Source organism: Homarus americanus, unplaced genomic scaffold, assembly GCF_018991925.1.
Source record: "Homarus americanus isolate GMGI-L3 unplaced genomic scaffold, GMGI_Hamer_2.0 scaffold36970, whole genome shotgun sequence".
Lineage (NCBI taxonomy): Eukaryota > Metazoa > Arthropoda > Malacostraca > Decapoda > Nephropidae > Homarus > Homarus americanus.
Window position 1 is genome coordinate 2,807,188 of NW_024740094.1, and position 15,111 is coordinate 2,822,298.

At 45.1% G+C, this 15,111-nt stretch overlaps 2 protein-coding genes across 2 annotated transcripts; both read right to left on the reverse strand.

Moving 5' to 3' along the window:
- Window positions 1–2,835: 2,835 nt before the first annotated feature.
- Window positions 2,836–4,242, reverse strand: LOC121875082 (protein diaphanous homolog 1-like). Its single transcript, XM_042379428.1, has 2 exons — window positions 4,087–4,242; window positions 2,836–3,815 (listed from the first exon to the last, which is right to left on the reverse strand). The coding sequence occupies exon 2, from the start codon at window positions 3,565–3,567 to the stop codon at window positions 2,836–2,838; it is 732 nt and encodes a 243-aa protein (XP_042235362.1). The 5' UTR covers window positions 3,568–3,815; window positions 4,087–4,242.
- A 2,840-nt stretch (window positions 4,243–7,082) lies between these two features.
- On the reverse strand, window positions 7,083–14,394 carry LOC121875199 (ionotropic receptor 21a-like). The gene is made up of 12 exons (XM_042379646.1): window positions 14,297–14,394; window positions 13,147–13,606; window positions 12,881–13,026; window positions 11,529–11,622; window positions 10,999–11,151; window positions 10,677–10,824; window positions 10,046–10,197; window positions 9,755–9,906; window positions 9,109–9,418; window positions 8,785–8,940; window positions 7,585–7,734; window positions 7,083–7,373 (listed from the first exon to the last, which is right to left on the reverse strand). The coding sequence occupies exons 2-12, from the start codon at window positions 13,591–13,593 to the stop codon at window positions 7,161–7,163; spliced, it is 2,121 nt and encodes a 706-aa protein (XP_042235580.1). The 5' UTR covers window positions 13,594–13,606; window positions 14,297–14,394; the 3' UTR covers window positions 7,083–7,160.
- Between the last annotated feature and the right edge of the window lie 717 nt (window positions 14,395–15,111).

Consider the following 15,111-nt stretch of genomic DNA (forward strand, 5'->3'; position numbering starts at 1 on the left):
CTTTATATATTATGATTTAATGGCCCCTGAGTGTGGACTACAGTTGTTTATGGAGGGTGACTAATGAGGAGGTAGTTGTTGTAGTGGTTTACTACTATAAGTATTTCCTAACCAGAGTTCCATGTTAATGTTCAGCAGTGGATAGTAATTGTTACCAGAGCTTCTGGAGGGAGTTATTGTTGTGGTCGCCGGTCTACTCTTCATGTGGTGTGTGTGTTAGCTTTCTACCTGTGCACCATCTCACCACAGCAGCTATAACAACAGTCTGTCATATTGGTTGCCCTTGAACACTGCTTATCTGTTTACGACGCACGTATGTTGCCAGCTCTCACATCTCACATATCAGATAAAAGCGAAACCTGATCCCACACTTATCATAATGAAAGCCAATTTCTACTTATCATTTATTTCATTTCCGTTTTAATTCTTCTTTTTTTTCATTGTTGTTTATTTAATGTTGTAGATACTGAAGAAGTCTTGATAATAAGGAATGTACGTGGTTAGGTTTAGCACATGTTGTCTCTAATTTAAACCCCGTTCAGGTAGCAGCCAGTGAGGGAACACTTGCCTCACCTCACCGTAGCGACGACTAACAGTTCCGTGTCGTGTGTGGGGAAGGTTGTACCAGTGTTAAAACGAGTGCCATGGTTGAGAGGTATATCATTGGCACCTCTCACTAGACAGGACGGTGGTAGGAGTGCCAGTGTCATGAGGGTGGGAGGAGTGCCAGTGTCATGAGGGTGGGAGGAGTGCCAGTGTCATGAGGGTGGTAGGGTGCCCATGTGAGGGGTGGTAAAGGTGTCAGTGTCATGAGGGGTGGGAGGAGTGCCAGTGTCATGAGGGGTGGGAGAGTGCCAGTGTCCATGAGGTGGTAGGAGTGCCAGTGTCATGAGGGGTGTGGTAGGAGTGCCAGTGTCATGAGGGTGGTAGGAGTGCCAGTGTCATGAGGGTGGAAGGAGTGCCAGTGTCATGAGGGTGGTAGGAGTGCCAGTGTCATGAGGAGTGTGGAAGTGCCAGTGTCATGAGGGGTGGTAGGGTGCCAGTGTCATGAGGGTGGAAGGAGTGCCAGTGTCACGGGGTGGTAGGAGTGCCAGTGTCATGAGGGGGTGGAAAGGTGTGATGTCGCTGAGGGTGGAAGGAGTGCCAGTGTCTCATGAGGTGGAAGGTGCCAGTGTCATGAGGTGGTAAGTGCCAGTGTCATGAGGGGTGGAAAGTGCCAGTGTCACGAGGGGTGGTAAGTGCCAGTGTCATGAGGGGTGGTAAGTGCCAGTGTCATGAGGGTGGTAGGAGTGCCAGTGTCATGAGGTGGAAAAGTGCCATTATACGAGGGTGGTAGGAGTGCCAGTGTCATGAGGTGGAAGGAGTGCCAGTCATGAGGGGTGGAAGGAGTGCCAGTGTCATGAGGGTGGGAGGAGTGCCAGTGTCATGAGGGTGGGAGGAGTGCCAGTGTCATGAGGGTGGGAGGAGTGCCAGTGTCATGAGGGTGGGAGGAGTGCCAGTACCATGAGGGTGGGAGGAGTGCCAGTGATAGAAGTGTCTTGTATTAACAGATACAAAGGGAACACAAGGAGATAAATATTACACACACACACACACACACACACACACACACCATATGATGATAAACAAAGACATTATTTTGGTTCACATTTTCATTGTTTTTTTGCCCCCATAAACATTCTCCAAACACCACACTCTATATGAGCATTAATGTCATTACAATTATCAGTCACAAGTATATTAATTAGTCTCTTGAATCAAGTTATTTCTACAAGTCTTTGATTTATGGCAGTTGCCAAACACGGAACACTACAATCTATGTGTTTAAATACCTTAAAAACTCTTATTTTTAATCAATCACAGAATTTATAAGTACCATTTATAATAATAATTATTACACTTATTACAAGATAATTTTGTTTATAATATTTTCTGATAATGCATCATCTACAGTATAACACATCACTTGATAACAACTACTGCACACAGCCGAGTATTACCACAGGTATTTTAATTCTCTCTACACATTGTTTAATAATTTGGGGTGAACATCGTTTATTATAATTAACGGTACTCGTATTGCCTTAGTGCCCATAATAAATAAACAAATTATAAGGTAAAACACTTGAGATAAACATTAACTACATTAGGTCATAACAAAAGAATTATTTTTCCTCAGATTTTTATAAGTATAAATTATGCTGAAGCTATCAAGTGTGCAGCACATTCCTGGAGTGTGGGTGTGTTGTGAGCACATTCCTGGAGTGTGGGTGTGTTGTGAGCACATTCCTGGGAGTGTGGGTGTGTTCTAGTCTGACACATTCCTGGGGAGTGGGTATAGTCTGAACACATTCCAGGGGTGTGTTGTGAAGCAGCACTTGTGATGTGTTGGTAGGGACCGGTTCCAGACAAACAACATTAGTAGCAGTGTTAGCAAACAACTGATTGTACAGTTGCATCACGTCACGCTGTTGTTGATTTTCCTTGAGTAAATATTCGTTCTTCTGTTCTTCTTCCTTTAGTTGTGCTTGCAGTGTTTTGATCTCATCTAAGGCTCTCTTAAGTGTGTTGCCCAATTCGTCTGTTTCCTGTTTCTTCCTCTCGCGGTTTCTTCTTGCTTTAATAGAGTTCTGTCTCCTCTTCTCCTCTGCCGGGTCAGGACACTTTCCTTCCTTTTGCCACAAGAAGGAACCGTTCGTGGTGCGTGTGGATCCTCTCTGTTGATTATTGTGAAGGGCGCTGGCAACCCCACCAAGTTCCGGTGAGTTACTCTGCTGCTGGGTGTCAGGATTGTCAATAAGAATGTCTTCCCCAGAAATTAACTCCATTATATCTTTAAGGATGAGTTCGTCTGTACCACCCAGCTGACAGTTTGGAGGTAGCCCTTGTGTACCACCCAGCTGACAGTTTGGAGGTAGCCCTTGTGTACCACCCAGCTGGCTGTTTGGAGGTAGCCCTTGTGTACCACCCAGCTGGCTGTTTGGAGGTAGCCCTTGTGTACCACCCAGCTGGCTGTTTGGAGGTAGTACCACCCAGCTGACAGTTTGGAGGTAGCCCTTGTGTACCACCCAGCTGGCTGTTTGGAGGTAGCCCTTGTGTACCACCCAGCTGGCTGTTTGGAGGTAGCCCTTGTGTACCACCCAGCTGGCTGTTTGGAGGTAGCCCTTGTGTACCACCCAGCTGGCTGTTTGGAGGTAGCCCTTGTGTACCACCCAGCTGACAGTTTGGAGGTAGCCCTTGTGTACCACCCAGCTGGCTGTTTGGAGGTAGCCCTTGTGTACCACCCAGCTGGCTGTTTGGAGGTAGCCCTTGTGTACCACCCAGCTGGCTGTTTGGAGGTAGCAGTGTGGTCTTCTGGGGTTCTCCTTGGATGAGGTCCCACCGGAGGTACTGAACATCAGGGCCGGAGTCATCTTTATCACCTTTAGCGTTAGTCACTGATTTCATCTCGGCTGCATTTGCCAAATCCTGGTTTGAACTTTCTAATTTTGCGAGAGTAATTATATTTAGAATATTATCAGAGTCTTCTTCACTGCTTGGTGAGCCTTCCTGGCGTTGGTGGCTCATGGTGGAAGGAAGATGTGAAATACCGGAGAACAATTTTATGTCACTTATTATTTTCAAGATCAGTTACTTTTTATCGACTCAGAATAGTCGTTTCGGTATCAATGCAAAGTTCTTTTCACGTTGTTGAGATGATGTGTTTGTATATTGCTTGGGCGTGCGTGCAAGTGTGTTGTGTCCTTGTGCATATGAACACACCTCTGGCAGCGGTACTATAGTTGGCTCCGTGCAGTAATGTTCAACGTTTGCCTCTGTGACCAAAGAAAATGAAATGGTTACTGGGGTGACTATAGAGAAAGTTACATATTTTCCTGCTTTTACTTTAATTAAAAAAATTATTGGTTTATTGCAAGGAAAGCAACAGGTTCTATAATAAACAAAAGTTTCCTATAATGTGCACCACAATTATTGTTCTCATACCAAACCGGAACACGATGGGCTTTACCAGGAATCGTCTGTAAACGAACACTGTGAGTGATGAAAAATATAAAGAAGTAACACAATAGACACAACCGGGCTTACCAGACACCACACAAGTATGATGACCATCAGGAATACTGCAGGGCGACACTGGAGAGAGTGAGAGACACACACACACACGCACACAGCTACACCAACGAACTGACACCCGAGGACCGCAACTCCCTACACTACCCGTCAAGGCGAATGTGGACAAAACGTTTATATCACTAAGATGTTCTAAAGGGTTCCAAATCGTCAATAAACAACTGCCACAAATAATAAACATAAATTATACATATTTTAATTGTGAATATTTCTTACCTTAATTCTCTGTGTGTTACCTCTCAGTCATGTATTATAATGGAGTATTGTTACATAATATCTTTCAAACTATACAGTGCTGCACACTTCACATTCTACAATATACAATTTTATTAACTGCTCAGTACAGTGAATTAATTAACACATGACCAATACGTTAATCAGTATCTAAGGAGTTTTAGAAGCTTTTCAATCCCCTTGAGTACGATGACCTATCTCCTGGTGTAAGGTGGTGCCCGTCCTGTACGGTTATGTACGGTGCCTCTCGTACTCAGGAGGTGCCCGTCCTGTACGGTTATGTACGGTGCCTCTCGTACTCAGGAGGTGCCCGTCCTGTACGGTTATGTACGGTGCCTCTCGTACTCAGGAGGTGCCCGTCCTGTACGGTTATGTACGGTGCCTCGTACTCAGGTGGTGCCCCTGTACCCACGGTCCTGTACTCAGGTGGTGCCCGTCCTGTACGGTTATGTACGGTGCCTCGTACTCAGGTGGTGCCCGTCCTGTACGGTTATGTACGGTGCCTCTCGTACTCAGGAGGTGCCCGTCCTGTACGGTTATGTACGGCGCCTCTCGTACTCAGGTGGTGCCCGTCCTGTACGGTTATGTACGGTGCCTCGCGTACTCAGGTGGTGCCCGTCCTGTACGGTTATGTACGGTGCCTCTCGTACTCAGGTGGTGCCCGTCCTGTACGGTTATGTACGGCGCCTCTCGTACTCAGGTGGGAGGTGGGGGGGTCAGGGGGAGGGGTTAGTCTGCATGTCTATCTCGCCTTTTTTTCATAAATATATTTATCCTTCTGTCAATTATGTCTCTTATATACACTTACTTTATGTGTCTTTAATTTCTTTTATCTTCTCTTTCTCTCTCTCTTTCCCTCTCTCTTTCCCTATTTGTCCTTGTACTGTATGATCCTGTGACTTTCTTCCCTGTCTTGTAGCTCATCGTTTCCTTCCATTTTTCGTTTTCCTGTCCGAGTTCTTCACTCTTTTTGTATGACTACTACTACTACTACTACTACTACGAAATGAAATAACGTGGCCTACAGCCTCCCCCAATAGCCACACCTTCTCCGCCATTTTATTACCTTAATATTAAATATCCTAATACATAAGTAGCTACCCTAGCTGTGTTGAATTAGTTGAGCCGCAGATCTATGCAGCATTCAGCGACTGTTGCCTCATAGTCAATATCTGCGACCGTTGTCGACTTTGGGGCCGAACATCTCGTTCCCCTGAAGCAAAGCAATGCAGACTTAAGCAGAGAGGACAGGTTACAACGTGTCTTCTGGGCTGCTGCTTCTGCTCAGACAACAGATCCGCCAGTCTTGCGTAGAAGAGTGTTGCACTTGGTCCCATCTCGCCAGAGGCTGTGAACACCAGAGGAGTGAAGCTGCCCACATTGTGAATCATCTCGCCATACACCCTGATCTTGTCGTTCTCGTTCCTCTAGTGTGTTGGAAGTCCTGTGATGGAGGTTCTTCTCGCCCAAGGGAAGGAGTGGCGGTTCCATCGTGACTACTACTACTATTACTTCTACTACTACTACTACTACTTTTTTTTTTTTTTTTTAATAATAAACAAATGGGACGGAACACGATGGGCTTTACCAGGAATCGTCTGTAAACGAACACTGTGAGTGATGAAAAACATAAAGAAGTAACACAATAGACACAACCGGGCTTACCAGACACCACACAAGTATGATGACCATCAGGAATACTGCAGGGCGACACTGGAGAGAGTGAGAGACACACACACACACGCACACAGCTACACCAACGAACTGACACCCGAGGACCGCAACTCCCTACACTACCCGTCAAGGCGAATGTGGACAAAACGTTTATATCACTAAGATGTTCTAAAGGGTTCCAAATCGTCAATAAACAACTGCCACAAATAATAATTATAAACTATACTTTCTGAAGATTTCGTTTCCTAAAATGTCTGTCTGTCTGTGTGTTAATGTTGCTTTACTTAGGTAGCCATTGTAAATAAGGTTGGTTGGTCAATAAGATATAGCTAACAGTTAACCTCACAGGCACCGAACGTTCGCGTGCAAGTCTAAACGATCTGTGTCTAGTGTGACGCAATAAGTACGGCACTCATGGGATCACATCATGCTCACGGGATTAAGGCATCATAATCTAGAGATTGTCATCATACTCTAGGGATTAAGTCATCATATTTATGGGATCAAGTCATCATATTTATGGAATTAAGTCATCATACTTGAGGGGTAAGTGTTCGATCATACTAAAACAAGATATTTTAATCCCTTGAGTACGATAACTTAACCCCTTGAGTACCATAACTTAACCCCTTGAGTACGATAACTTAACCCCTTGAGTACCATAACTTAACCCCTTGAGTACGATAACTTAACCCCTTGAGTACCATAACTTAACCCCTTGAGTACGATAACTTAACCCCTTGAGTACCATAACTTATCTCAAGGCGTACTGTAAGCTGTACTCGTATGAACGGTGCTTTATCGTACTATTGTGGAGGGGGGGGGGGAGGTAGGATCTCTCTCTTTCTCTCACTCCCTTTTTTTTCTTCTTTGTTATCTCTCTGTATTTTACCTTTACTGTGACGTTCTCTCTTTATCCCCTTCTCTTGTCAGATCGTGAGAACACCGCTCAGTACACGCTATTATATACAGGCTAATGATTGCCGATAATCACTCCCAATGATTCTCTCTCTCCACCAGGATGTAAGTGAGTCAAATTTTTATATTTTGCTTTGAACTAGTTTATTTGTGTAGCCGGGGGTGTGTGTGCTAAGAGGGTTTGGTTCGTCTTCCCCAGTTTATCATGACTTGAGGCTGGCTCGTTCACTCCTCCTGCCGTACATGATGACCTCGAGGCAGAAGGCGAGGCTAGAGGAGACCCACCCAAAGATAATGACGAAGAAGATGCCCTGTAGATGGTCAAGACTTAGAGGGGTAGTGGCGTTAGTATTGTCAGGGGAGTTATTTTGCTTGTTACCACCGCCGTCACTGACACTACCACCACCGCCGTATTCCTAAGTTTAAAAGAAAATTTATATATCATTAAAACTATATTATACCACATTATTATTATCATATCTGAGGGTTGGCGACCACAGCCCTCTGCTTACTCATTAACCAAAAACTTGTATTTCTGTGGTGACTATAACTTTTAATATCATCATCATCATCATCATCATCATCATCATCATCATCATCATCATCATTATTACACCCAACACTCACCTCAGTAGAAGCCGCCAGCCTTATTGACTCCCGTAAGTAGTGATGAACTAAGCCATTCTGAGAGATCCACCCGATGATTTGGTTGAACTTGGGTGTGAGAGGGGAGTAGCGCTGCAGTGCTACGGCGTTGTAGAAGGTTGAGAAACATTCCTGAGATGGTGAGAAACATTCCTGAGATGGTGAGAAACATTCCTGAGATGGCTGAGAAACATTCCTGAGATGGTGAGAAACATTCCTGAGATGGTGAGAAACATTCCTGAGATGGTGAGAAACATTCCTGAGAAGGCTGAGAAACATTCCTGAGATGGTGAGAAACATTCCTGAGATGGTGAGAAACATTCCTGAGATGGTGAGAAACATTCCTGAGATGGTGAGAAACATTCCTGAGATGGTGAGAAACATTCCTGAGATGGTGAGAAACATTCCTGAGAAGGCTGAGAAACATTCCTGAGATGGTGAGAAACATTCCTGAGATGGTGAGAAACATTCCTGAGATGGTGAGAAACATTCCTGAGATGGTGAGAAACATTCCTGAGATGGTGAGAAACATTCCTGAGGTGGTGTTGAATGATTGTAAATGGTTTGGATTAAATTGTTTAAAAGATGTTACCTTTACTTGTTCAGTCAGACCTTAAATCCTGTTTGAGGAAAGTAGGGCGAGTATTGCCAAGTGACACGGGCGAGTGAATGTTTACCTGTGTTTCTGTGTTATATTGTTGGTCAGTGAGAGGGTTAAGGGGAGGGTGAGGGCCAAGGGAGGGGCAGCAAGGGGGAAGGGGAGCAGGGGGAAGGGGTCAGGGGGAAAGGGGAGGGTACCACACAGCTGAACGATAATGTGGTTGTGACAGTGATCCAGTTCCTTCATCACCCTGACCCCAACACACTGACCTTCATCACCCTGACCCTAACACACTGACCTTCATCACCCTGACCCTAACACACTGACCTTCATCACCCTGACCCCAACACACTGACCTTCATCACCCTGACCCTAACACACTGACCTTCATCACCCTGACCATAACACACTGACCTTCATCACTGACCATAACACACTGACCTTCATCACCACCAACACACTGACCTTCATCACCCTGACCCCAACACACTGACCTTCATCACCCTGACCCCAACACACTGACCTTCATCACCCTGACCCTAACACACTGACCTTCATCACCCTGGCCCCAACACACTGACCTTCATCACCCTGACCCTAGTGCCGGCCTTGGTGAACCTGGTGGTGGTTACAAACTGGATGTATCTCCCGTTACTGAGGTACACGGCCTCGCCAGCCACCACCCGTGCCAGTATGTCCTCCACGTCATCGTAGGAGACGAACATCTTCGTCAGGGCCTGCAGGGAGAGGAAATCAATTCAACTAAGGTCTAAACTGGGGAATTCTCCTCAGATGAGATCGAAACTGAGAGAAAACTGACTCAGCTAGAGTTTAAATTGAGGTGAAATTTACCTGAGGGAGAGAAGGCAGAAGGGTGAAGGGAGATTAACATTACTGGTGCTCACCCTGAGGTAGGGGTCACTAGAGATAGCCATCGCATTCTTAAAGAAGACTCCGATGGTGGCCAGCTCGAGGCCTGAATGGTAGAGGTCAATAATGGTGTCCATGGGAGGCGGTTGCTTCCTCACCAGCAGGAAGGCGGTGAGGTTGCTGCTGTACACGATGGTGAGGATGATGGTGTAGAGCCAGAGGGCGGTCACCACCACCTGGGTGCTGGTGCTGCGGGGTACTGACGCCTGCGCTTGCCGGAAGTGAAGGCCGAAGGCGTATTGCCAGGCTGGCGTGAGGTGCTGAAGGATGTTCACTTCGCCCCCGCTGAACACCACAACACAAGAGTTAGTGGTCACCATAACATCTGGCTCTCGTTATCTCACAGTTTTATAGCCAGTATTATCCTCTACTGTGTGTGTGTGTGTGTGTGTGTGTGTGTGTGTGTGTGTGTGTGTGTGTGTGTGTTTTGACTCTATGCCCTTCATCTGTCCCCAACACATATTTCCTTTACCCGTGATGGCAATTAGGTAACTGTATATGTTCAGCTTTCCGGCTGCCATGCTTTTTCAATAAACTGTTAATTATAATTGTTTTTTATGATTATTATTATTAATACTCACACACACACACACACACACACACACACACACACACACTTACCATCTATTACTAACGCTGGCAAAGACCCACAGTAGAGGACCGGACAGTAGCAGACTCAGGAAGGAAGCGAGCCAGGTCCAGGGGTTGAGAGGGAACACAAGCGCCTGCCAGCGAGGTAGTGGCGGTGCCTCTAACACTAGGAAACACTTCATCTGTTACCACAAAGAACTTCTTCAATGAACCACTCTCACACCTAACACCAGGTATACCAATATAACTTGTCCAATAGTAGTGGTATATTCCTCTAGCTTATAATAAATACCTAACCTAACCTAACATGACGTCACTTACCTCAGAGTCATAAGGTGAGGTCATGTCAACGATATTATTACGAGATATGACGAGATAAAGATCAGCCACACCAATGTCGACCTCATCTCTCTTGACCTTACCTATGAGGCCAGAGAAGTACCCATTGGTCTGTGCCTCTCCCCACATCTCTCCTGGAGGTCAGATGAAGAGGTTAATGTTTGTTAGTGTTTATTAGGTTAAGTTATGTTAAGGTTGATCAAAGTTAATATCTCTCCTCCTTCAGTGTTGATGGTCCTCCTCCCCCTCCTCCTATTACTATACATATACTCCACTATACAGTACCTGGGGGAGGCTCTACTATACAAGGCTCCACTATACAGTACCTGGGGGAGGCTCTACTATACAAGGTTCCACTATACAGTACCTGGGGGAGGCTCTACTATACAAGGCTCCACTATACATTACCTGGGGGAGGCTCTACTATACAAGGCTCCACTATACAGTACCTGGGGGAGGCTCTACTATACAAGGTTCCACTATACAGTACCTGGGGGAGGCTCTACTATACAAGGTTCCACTATACAGTACCTGGGGGAGGCTCTACTATACAAGGCTCCACTATACATTACCTGGGGGAGGCTCTACTATACAAGGTTCCACTATACAGTACCTGGGGGAGGCTCCACAAACTCTATGGAGAAGTTAAGTGACCTGGCCAACAGTCTAGTAATCTGAATGTCGATGCCGTAGCGGTAGAGAAGAGAGCCGTTCTTTGCCCGGTAATAGAACACGTTGGGCTCCCACACAAACGTGCACACCTGTCGGGGAATACACCTGTTTAGTACACCTAGCAGGGCAGTACACCTGTCGGGAGTACACATGTTTAGTACACATAGCATGGCAGCAGTACAGTTATTAATGGGCAGGTTTATGGACTCGTGTGTCTGGTGAAGAGGTGAGGGGTATTATATTATACTTGTCAACAGTGTTACCTTGAGCACAGCACCGCGCAGGTCTGACACTTTGTCTGGGAAAAGTTCCACCTGTGACGTGAAGCTGTTGCCTCGCCAGGTGGCTACACGCTGTACTCCAGGACCCCAGTACAGCTGGTTCATGTACACTCCCCACTCTCCCCGAGCACCAGACTGAGAGAGTACATGTACACCACTAGAGTACAGTTGGTTACGTTAAGGAAGAATAATTTCCTCAACTTAAAAGTAAACATTTTTTCTTAAAATCTTTGAAAAATAAATAAACAGGTTCATTATAACGTTGATAATTTATTGTTTTCCAGAGAATCTTCACTAAAACAGCAGGTGTCAGGACTCACCTTGATCACCCCCAGCAGGTGGCAGGACTCACCTTGATCACCCCTAGCAGGTGGCAGGACTCACCTTGATCACCCCCAGCAGGTGGCAGGACTCACCTTGATCACCCCCAGCAGGTGGCAGGACTCACCTTGATCACCCCCAGCAGGTGGCAGGACTCACCTTGATCACCCCCAGCAGGTGTCAGGACTCACCTTGATCACCCCCAGCAGGTGTTCGGTTTTTTTTCCCTTCCTGGAACGAGAGACGTTCACCAGCTGGTCTTGACTCAGCCCGACCAACACGTACCTGGAAAACACCCGCCAGTGTCACCCCCGCCTCATACATCTTACACTGTCCGTCTGGTGTGTGTGTGTGTGAACCTGAAACATGTACACACACACAGGTGAGTAACACAGTGGTCAGTCACTCATCAACACCCCACTATCTTACTCACCGCTGAATCACCTAAAACTTAAATAGTCTTTGAAAACTTAATTATTTTTTCTTAATTAGAGTCAAGTGTTGATAACTTAATTGAACGTTATTTGTATTGTATTAATGAAAGACAACAACAACCACTGCGGCTCCACCAACAACCTTCTTCAGGTAGACTCTTAATCCTCTATCTAGTGAGGTGAATAATGATGAAGCACATTGACTGAGTTTATCTTAAGAACATAAGAACATAAGAAAATAATGAGTCTGTAATAGGCCGGTTGGCCTGTGCATGGCAGCTCCTGTCGAGAGTTACTACCACTCTCTATCATCCATGAATCTATCCAGTCTCCTTTTGAAACTTTCCATCGTTCCAGCACTTACTACAAAGTTGCTAAGCTTGTTCCACTCGTCCACCACCCTATTTGTGAACCAGTTCCTTCCTATCTCCCTCTTAAACCTAAACTTATCCAACTAAAATCCGTTGCTCCGAGTCCTATCCTGCTCGGATATTATAAGAACTTTATCTATATCCCCTTTATTGATTCCTTTCACCCACTTAAATACTTCTATCATATCTCCCCGCACTCATCGTCTTTCTAGGGAATGCAAGTTTAGTTTCTTTAACCTATCCTGATACGGAAGGATTCTAATTCCCGGAATCATTTTCGTCATTCTTCGCTGCACCGACTCTAGTGAATTGATATTGGCAGAACTGACTAAGCGCAGCGAAGCATCAATCAATGTCTGTCTGTCTGTCTCTGTCTGTCCATTCTTAGTTAGTGCAGGTTTGTTTCATCAACACTACAGTATGTCTTCATCAACACGAGCCACCATTGTAGGCATTTTAAACTGACACTTTTTTGGTCCAAGATCTCTTGTGACGTCATCATTTACACCTAGTGTGCTGGACGTTTCGTCAGCAAGTTGTTTTTTCTGTTTAATTTTGTAAAACTGGTTGAGTGTTTCTTGACTTTGTTGTGTCACTCCTGCCGCAGTAGTGTCTCACCTGCAGCAGTAGTGTCTTACCTGCCGCAGTAGTGTCTCAGCTGCCGCAGTAGTGTCTCACCTGCCGCAGTAGTGTCTCACCTGCCGCAGTAGTGTCTCACCTGCAGCAGTAGTGTCTCACCTGCCGCGGTAGTCCCAGGTGTCAAGGTGGGTGTTTAGGAAGGTCATCAGATGGTCGGGACGCTGCAGAAGGAAGAGGTAGCTGCTACACCTTGGCGACACCCACACTACACCCAGCAGGTCCTCCACCGTCTTCACCCGCAACACCTGTCGTGTGGATAATGTTCTTTATGAGGTGATGGATGCTGTCTGTCCGTTTGTCTGTCTCTTATATCTGTCATAATGTTTTACACGGCTGACGATGTTGTACGTGCAACAGTCACTCACCTGACGCGTGTGAGGCAGCAGCAGCAGCAGGTGGACCAGCAGAGGCAGGTGACTGTCGAGGTCGTCGTAGGCCAGCAGTAGGTCACAGCCCCTCATCTCCTCCTCCACCACCCTCACCAATAACCTCCCCAGAGACCCGCCATCATTGGACAAGTCTTCATCATCTCTTACTGGCCACAAACTTACCATCTTCCTCTGTGTTTTATTCCTTATCAGTGAATTTCCTTCCTCCTTCACCGCTAAACTTGTGGTGTAATTGTCCTCGTGGCCAGCCGCTGCTCTCCGCCGACGGTCTCCAGCAATAACCGAGTCTAGTTTACATATCTTTCTGGAGTGCTGGTAACTCACGTCACTCAAAAACACTCCAGTGTTGTTGTCACTCAGAGACACTCCTGTGGTTGTGATCAGTGCCAACACCAACAGTAGTAGCGGACAGTGAGGCCTCATCTCCACAAGTCACCTGGCCAGGAAGAGAACTACTTGTGAACATGAATCCTAAACATAATGAGTTTGATCACCTGAGAGGGACCAGCTGTCTTGATTACCTGATACGCCAGTGTAAGTAGAAACCAATTAAATACCCCTGGTACCTGTGATGCCAGATACCTACAGTAGGACGAGTGTTTTATTACCCTGATTTATGTTTCTTCTGTAATGATCAAAATAAAGTTGTGAAAGATTTGTATTATTTTTGTTTAATTTCTCCTATTTCTTTCATCTGTCATATACCATCATGTCTCACTTCATTCATCTGTCATACACATCCTTCTTTCACTTTAATTACCTGTCACACCTATCAATTCATTCACCTGTCATATCTCTTACTTCGTTCACCTGTTATATTTATAGGTGAGATTAGATTACGTTACGTTACGTTGTTTTAGCTTAGGTTAGGTTAAGTTAGTTTAGGTTAAGTAAGGTTAGGTTAGGTTAGATTAAGTTTGATCCTTGATTAAAACTTAATTTACACAAACCTCACCAATCATCTTAAACATTCCTGAACAGAAGATAAAAATAAACAACATTATTAAGCCAATCAGAGCATGTTAATCACAGGTAAGCGAACGTATCAGGTGTGCAGTTAATTAACTCAATGGTGAGGCAGTGACGACTGAGGTAAGTGATAACATGTTAACTAAACTTAACTAACCTTGAGAGAGAGAAACAGAGAGTCAGCCGTCAGCACCAGGAGTGTGAAGCGGAGAGTTGTAGTGTACTGAGAGAAGGCCTGCGATGAAGTGACACCTCTTCATCACCACACTCCTCCTTCTCCTCCTCCTCTAGCACCTCGTAATGTCGATACCAGTGTGAGCATCTTTATTATGTAAACTGTAATTAACAATTTAGTCATGTCTGTATTAGGAATATTGTTTTTTCTCTATTTCAGGGTTACGAAGGGATGATTTACCGTGCACAAGTGAATAGTCAATAGAGGAAAGTTTAGTCACATATGCATGGGTTATGATGATGATGATGATGATGATAATAATAATAATCATAATAAAAACTTCTACCGTGTTGATGTTCTTCTCATTGAAGTTATAAATAAATAATAAGTTAAGCATTGTAAGCAAATAACAGTTTGTAAGTAAAGTTAGAAATTAATGGATCACTTTTATAAGTTTTACGCCACGTAGGTTGACCTTTCCTGCAAATAAAAGGTTCGTGAAAAAGTTCACTCCTTGAACTTTTTTGGCCCTGCATTTTGTTGTGTGACCTGCATAAGTCATCAAGCCTTATCTAGTCTTAACTGGTAACACCTTTTGCTGGAGGTAACCTTACGTAGCTAAAACAGGTACAGTACATGTATTTGAGAGATTTTTACTTTAACAACTTTACTGGCAAAGCTCAGAGTACAATTTGCCCATTCTGAAATGTTCAATCAGGTCTTGATACTGAAGGTGCTATCACTGTTCACTACCACGCAGGACAGTGGTTCATATACACGCTTAGATCATATACATA

What these genes read in the sequence shown, in the direction of transcription:
- LOC121875082 (XM_042379428.1), bottom strand. Translation starts at nt 3,567, where the DNA reads ATGAGCCACCAACGCCAGGAAGGCTCACCAAGCAGTGAAGAAGACTCT.
- LOC121875199 (XM_042379646.1), bottom strand. Translation starts at nt 13,593, where the DNA reads ATGAGGCCTCACTGTCCGCTACTACTGTTGGTGTTGGCACTGATCACA. An exon ending in ACCTGCTGGGGGTGATCAAG is followed by an intron (nt 11,152 to 11,528) that starts GTGAGTCCTGAC and finishes GTACTCTCTCAG; the next exon opens with TCTGGTGCTCGGGGAGAGTG. An exon ending in GGCTGGCGGCTTCTACTGAG is followed by an intron (nt 7,374 to 7,584) that starts GTGAGTGTTGGG and finishes TTTTAAACTTAG; the next exon opens with GAATACGGCGGTGGTGGTAG.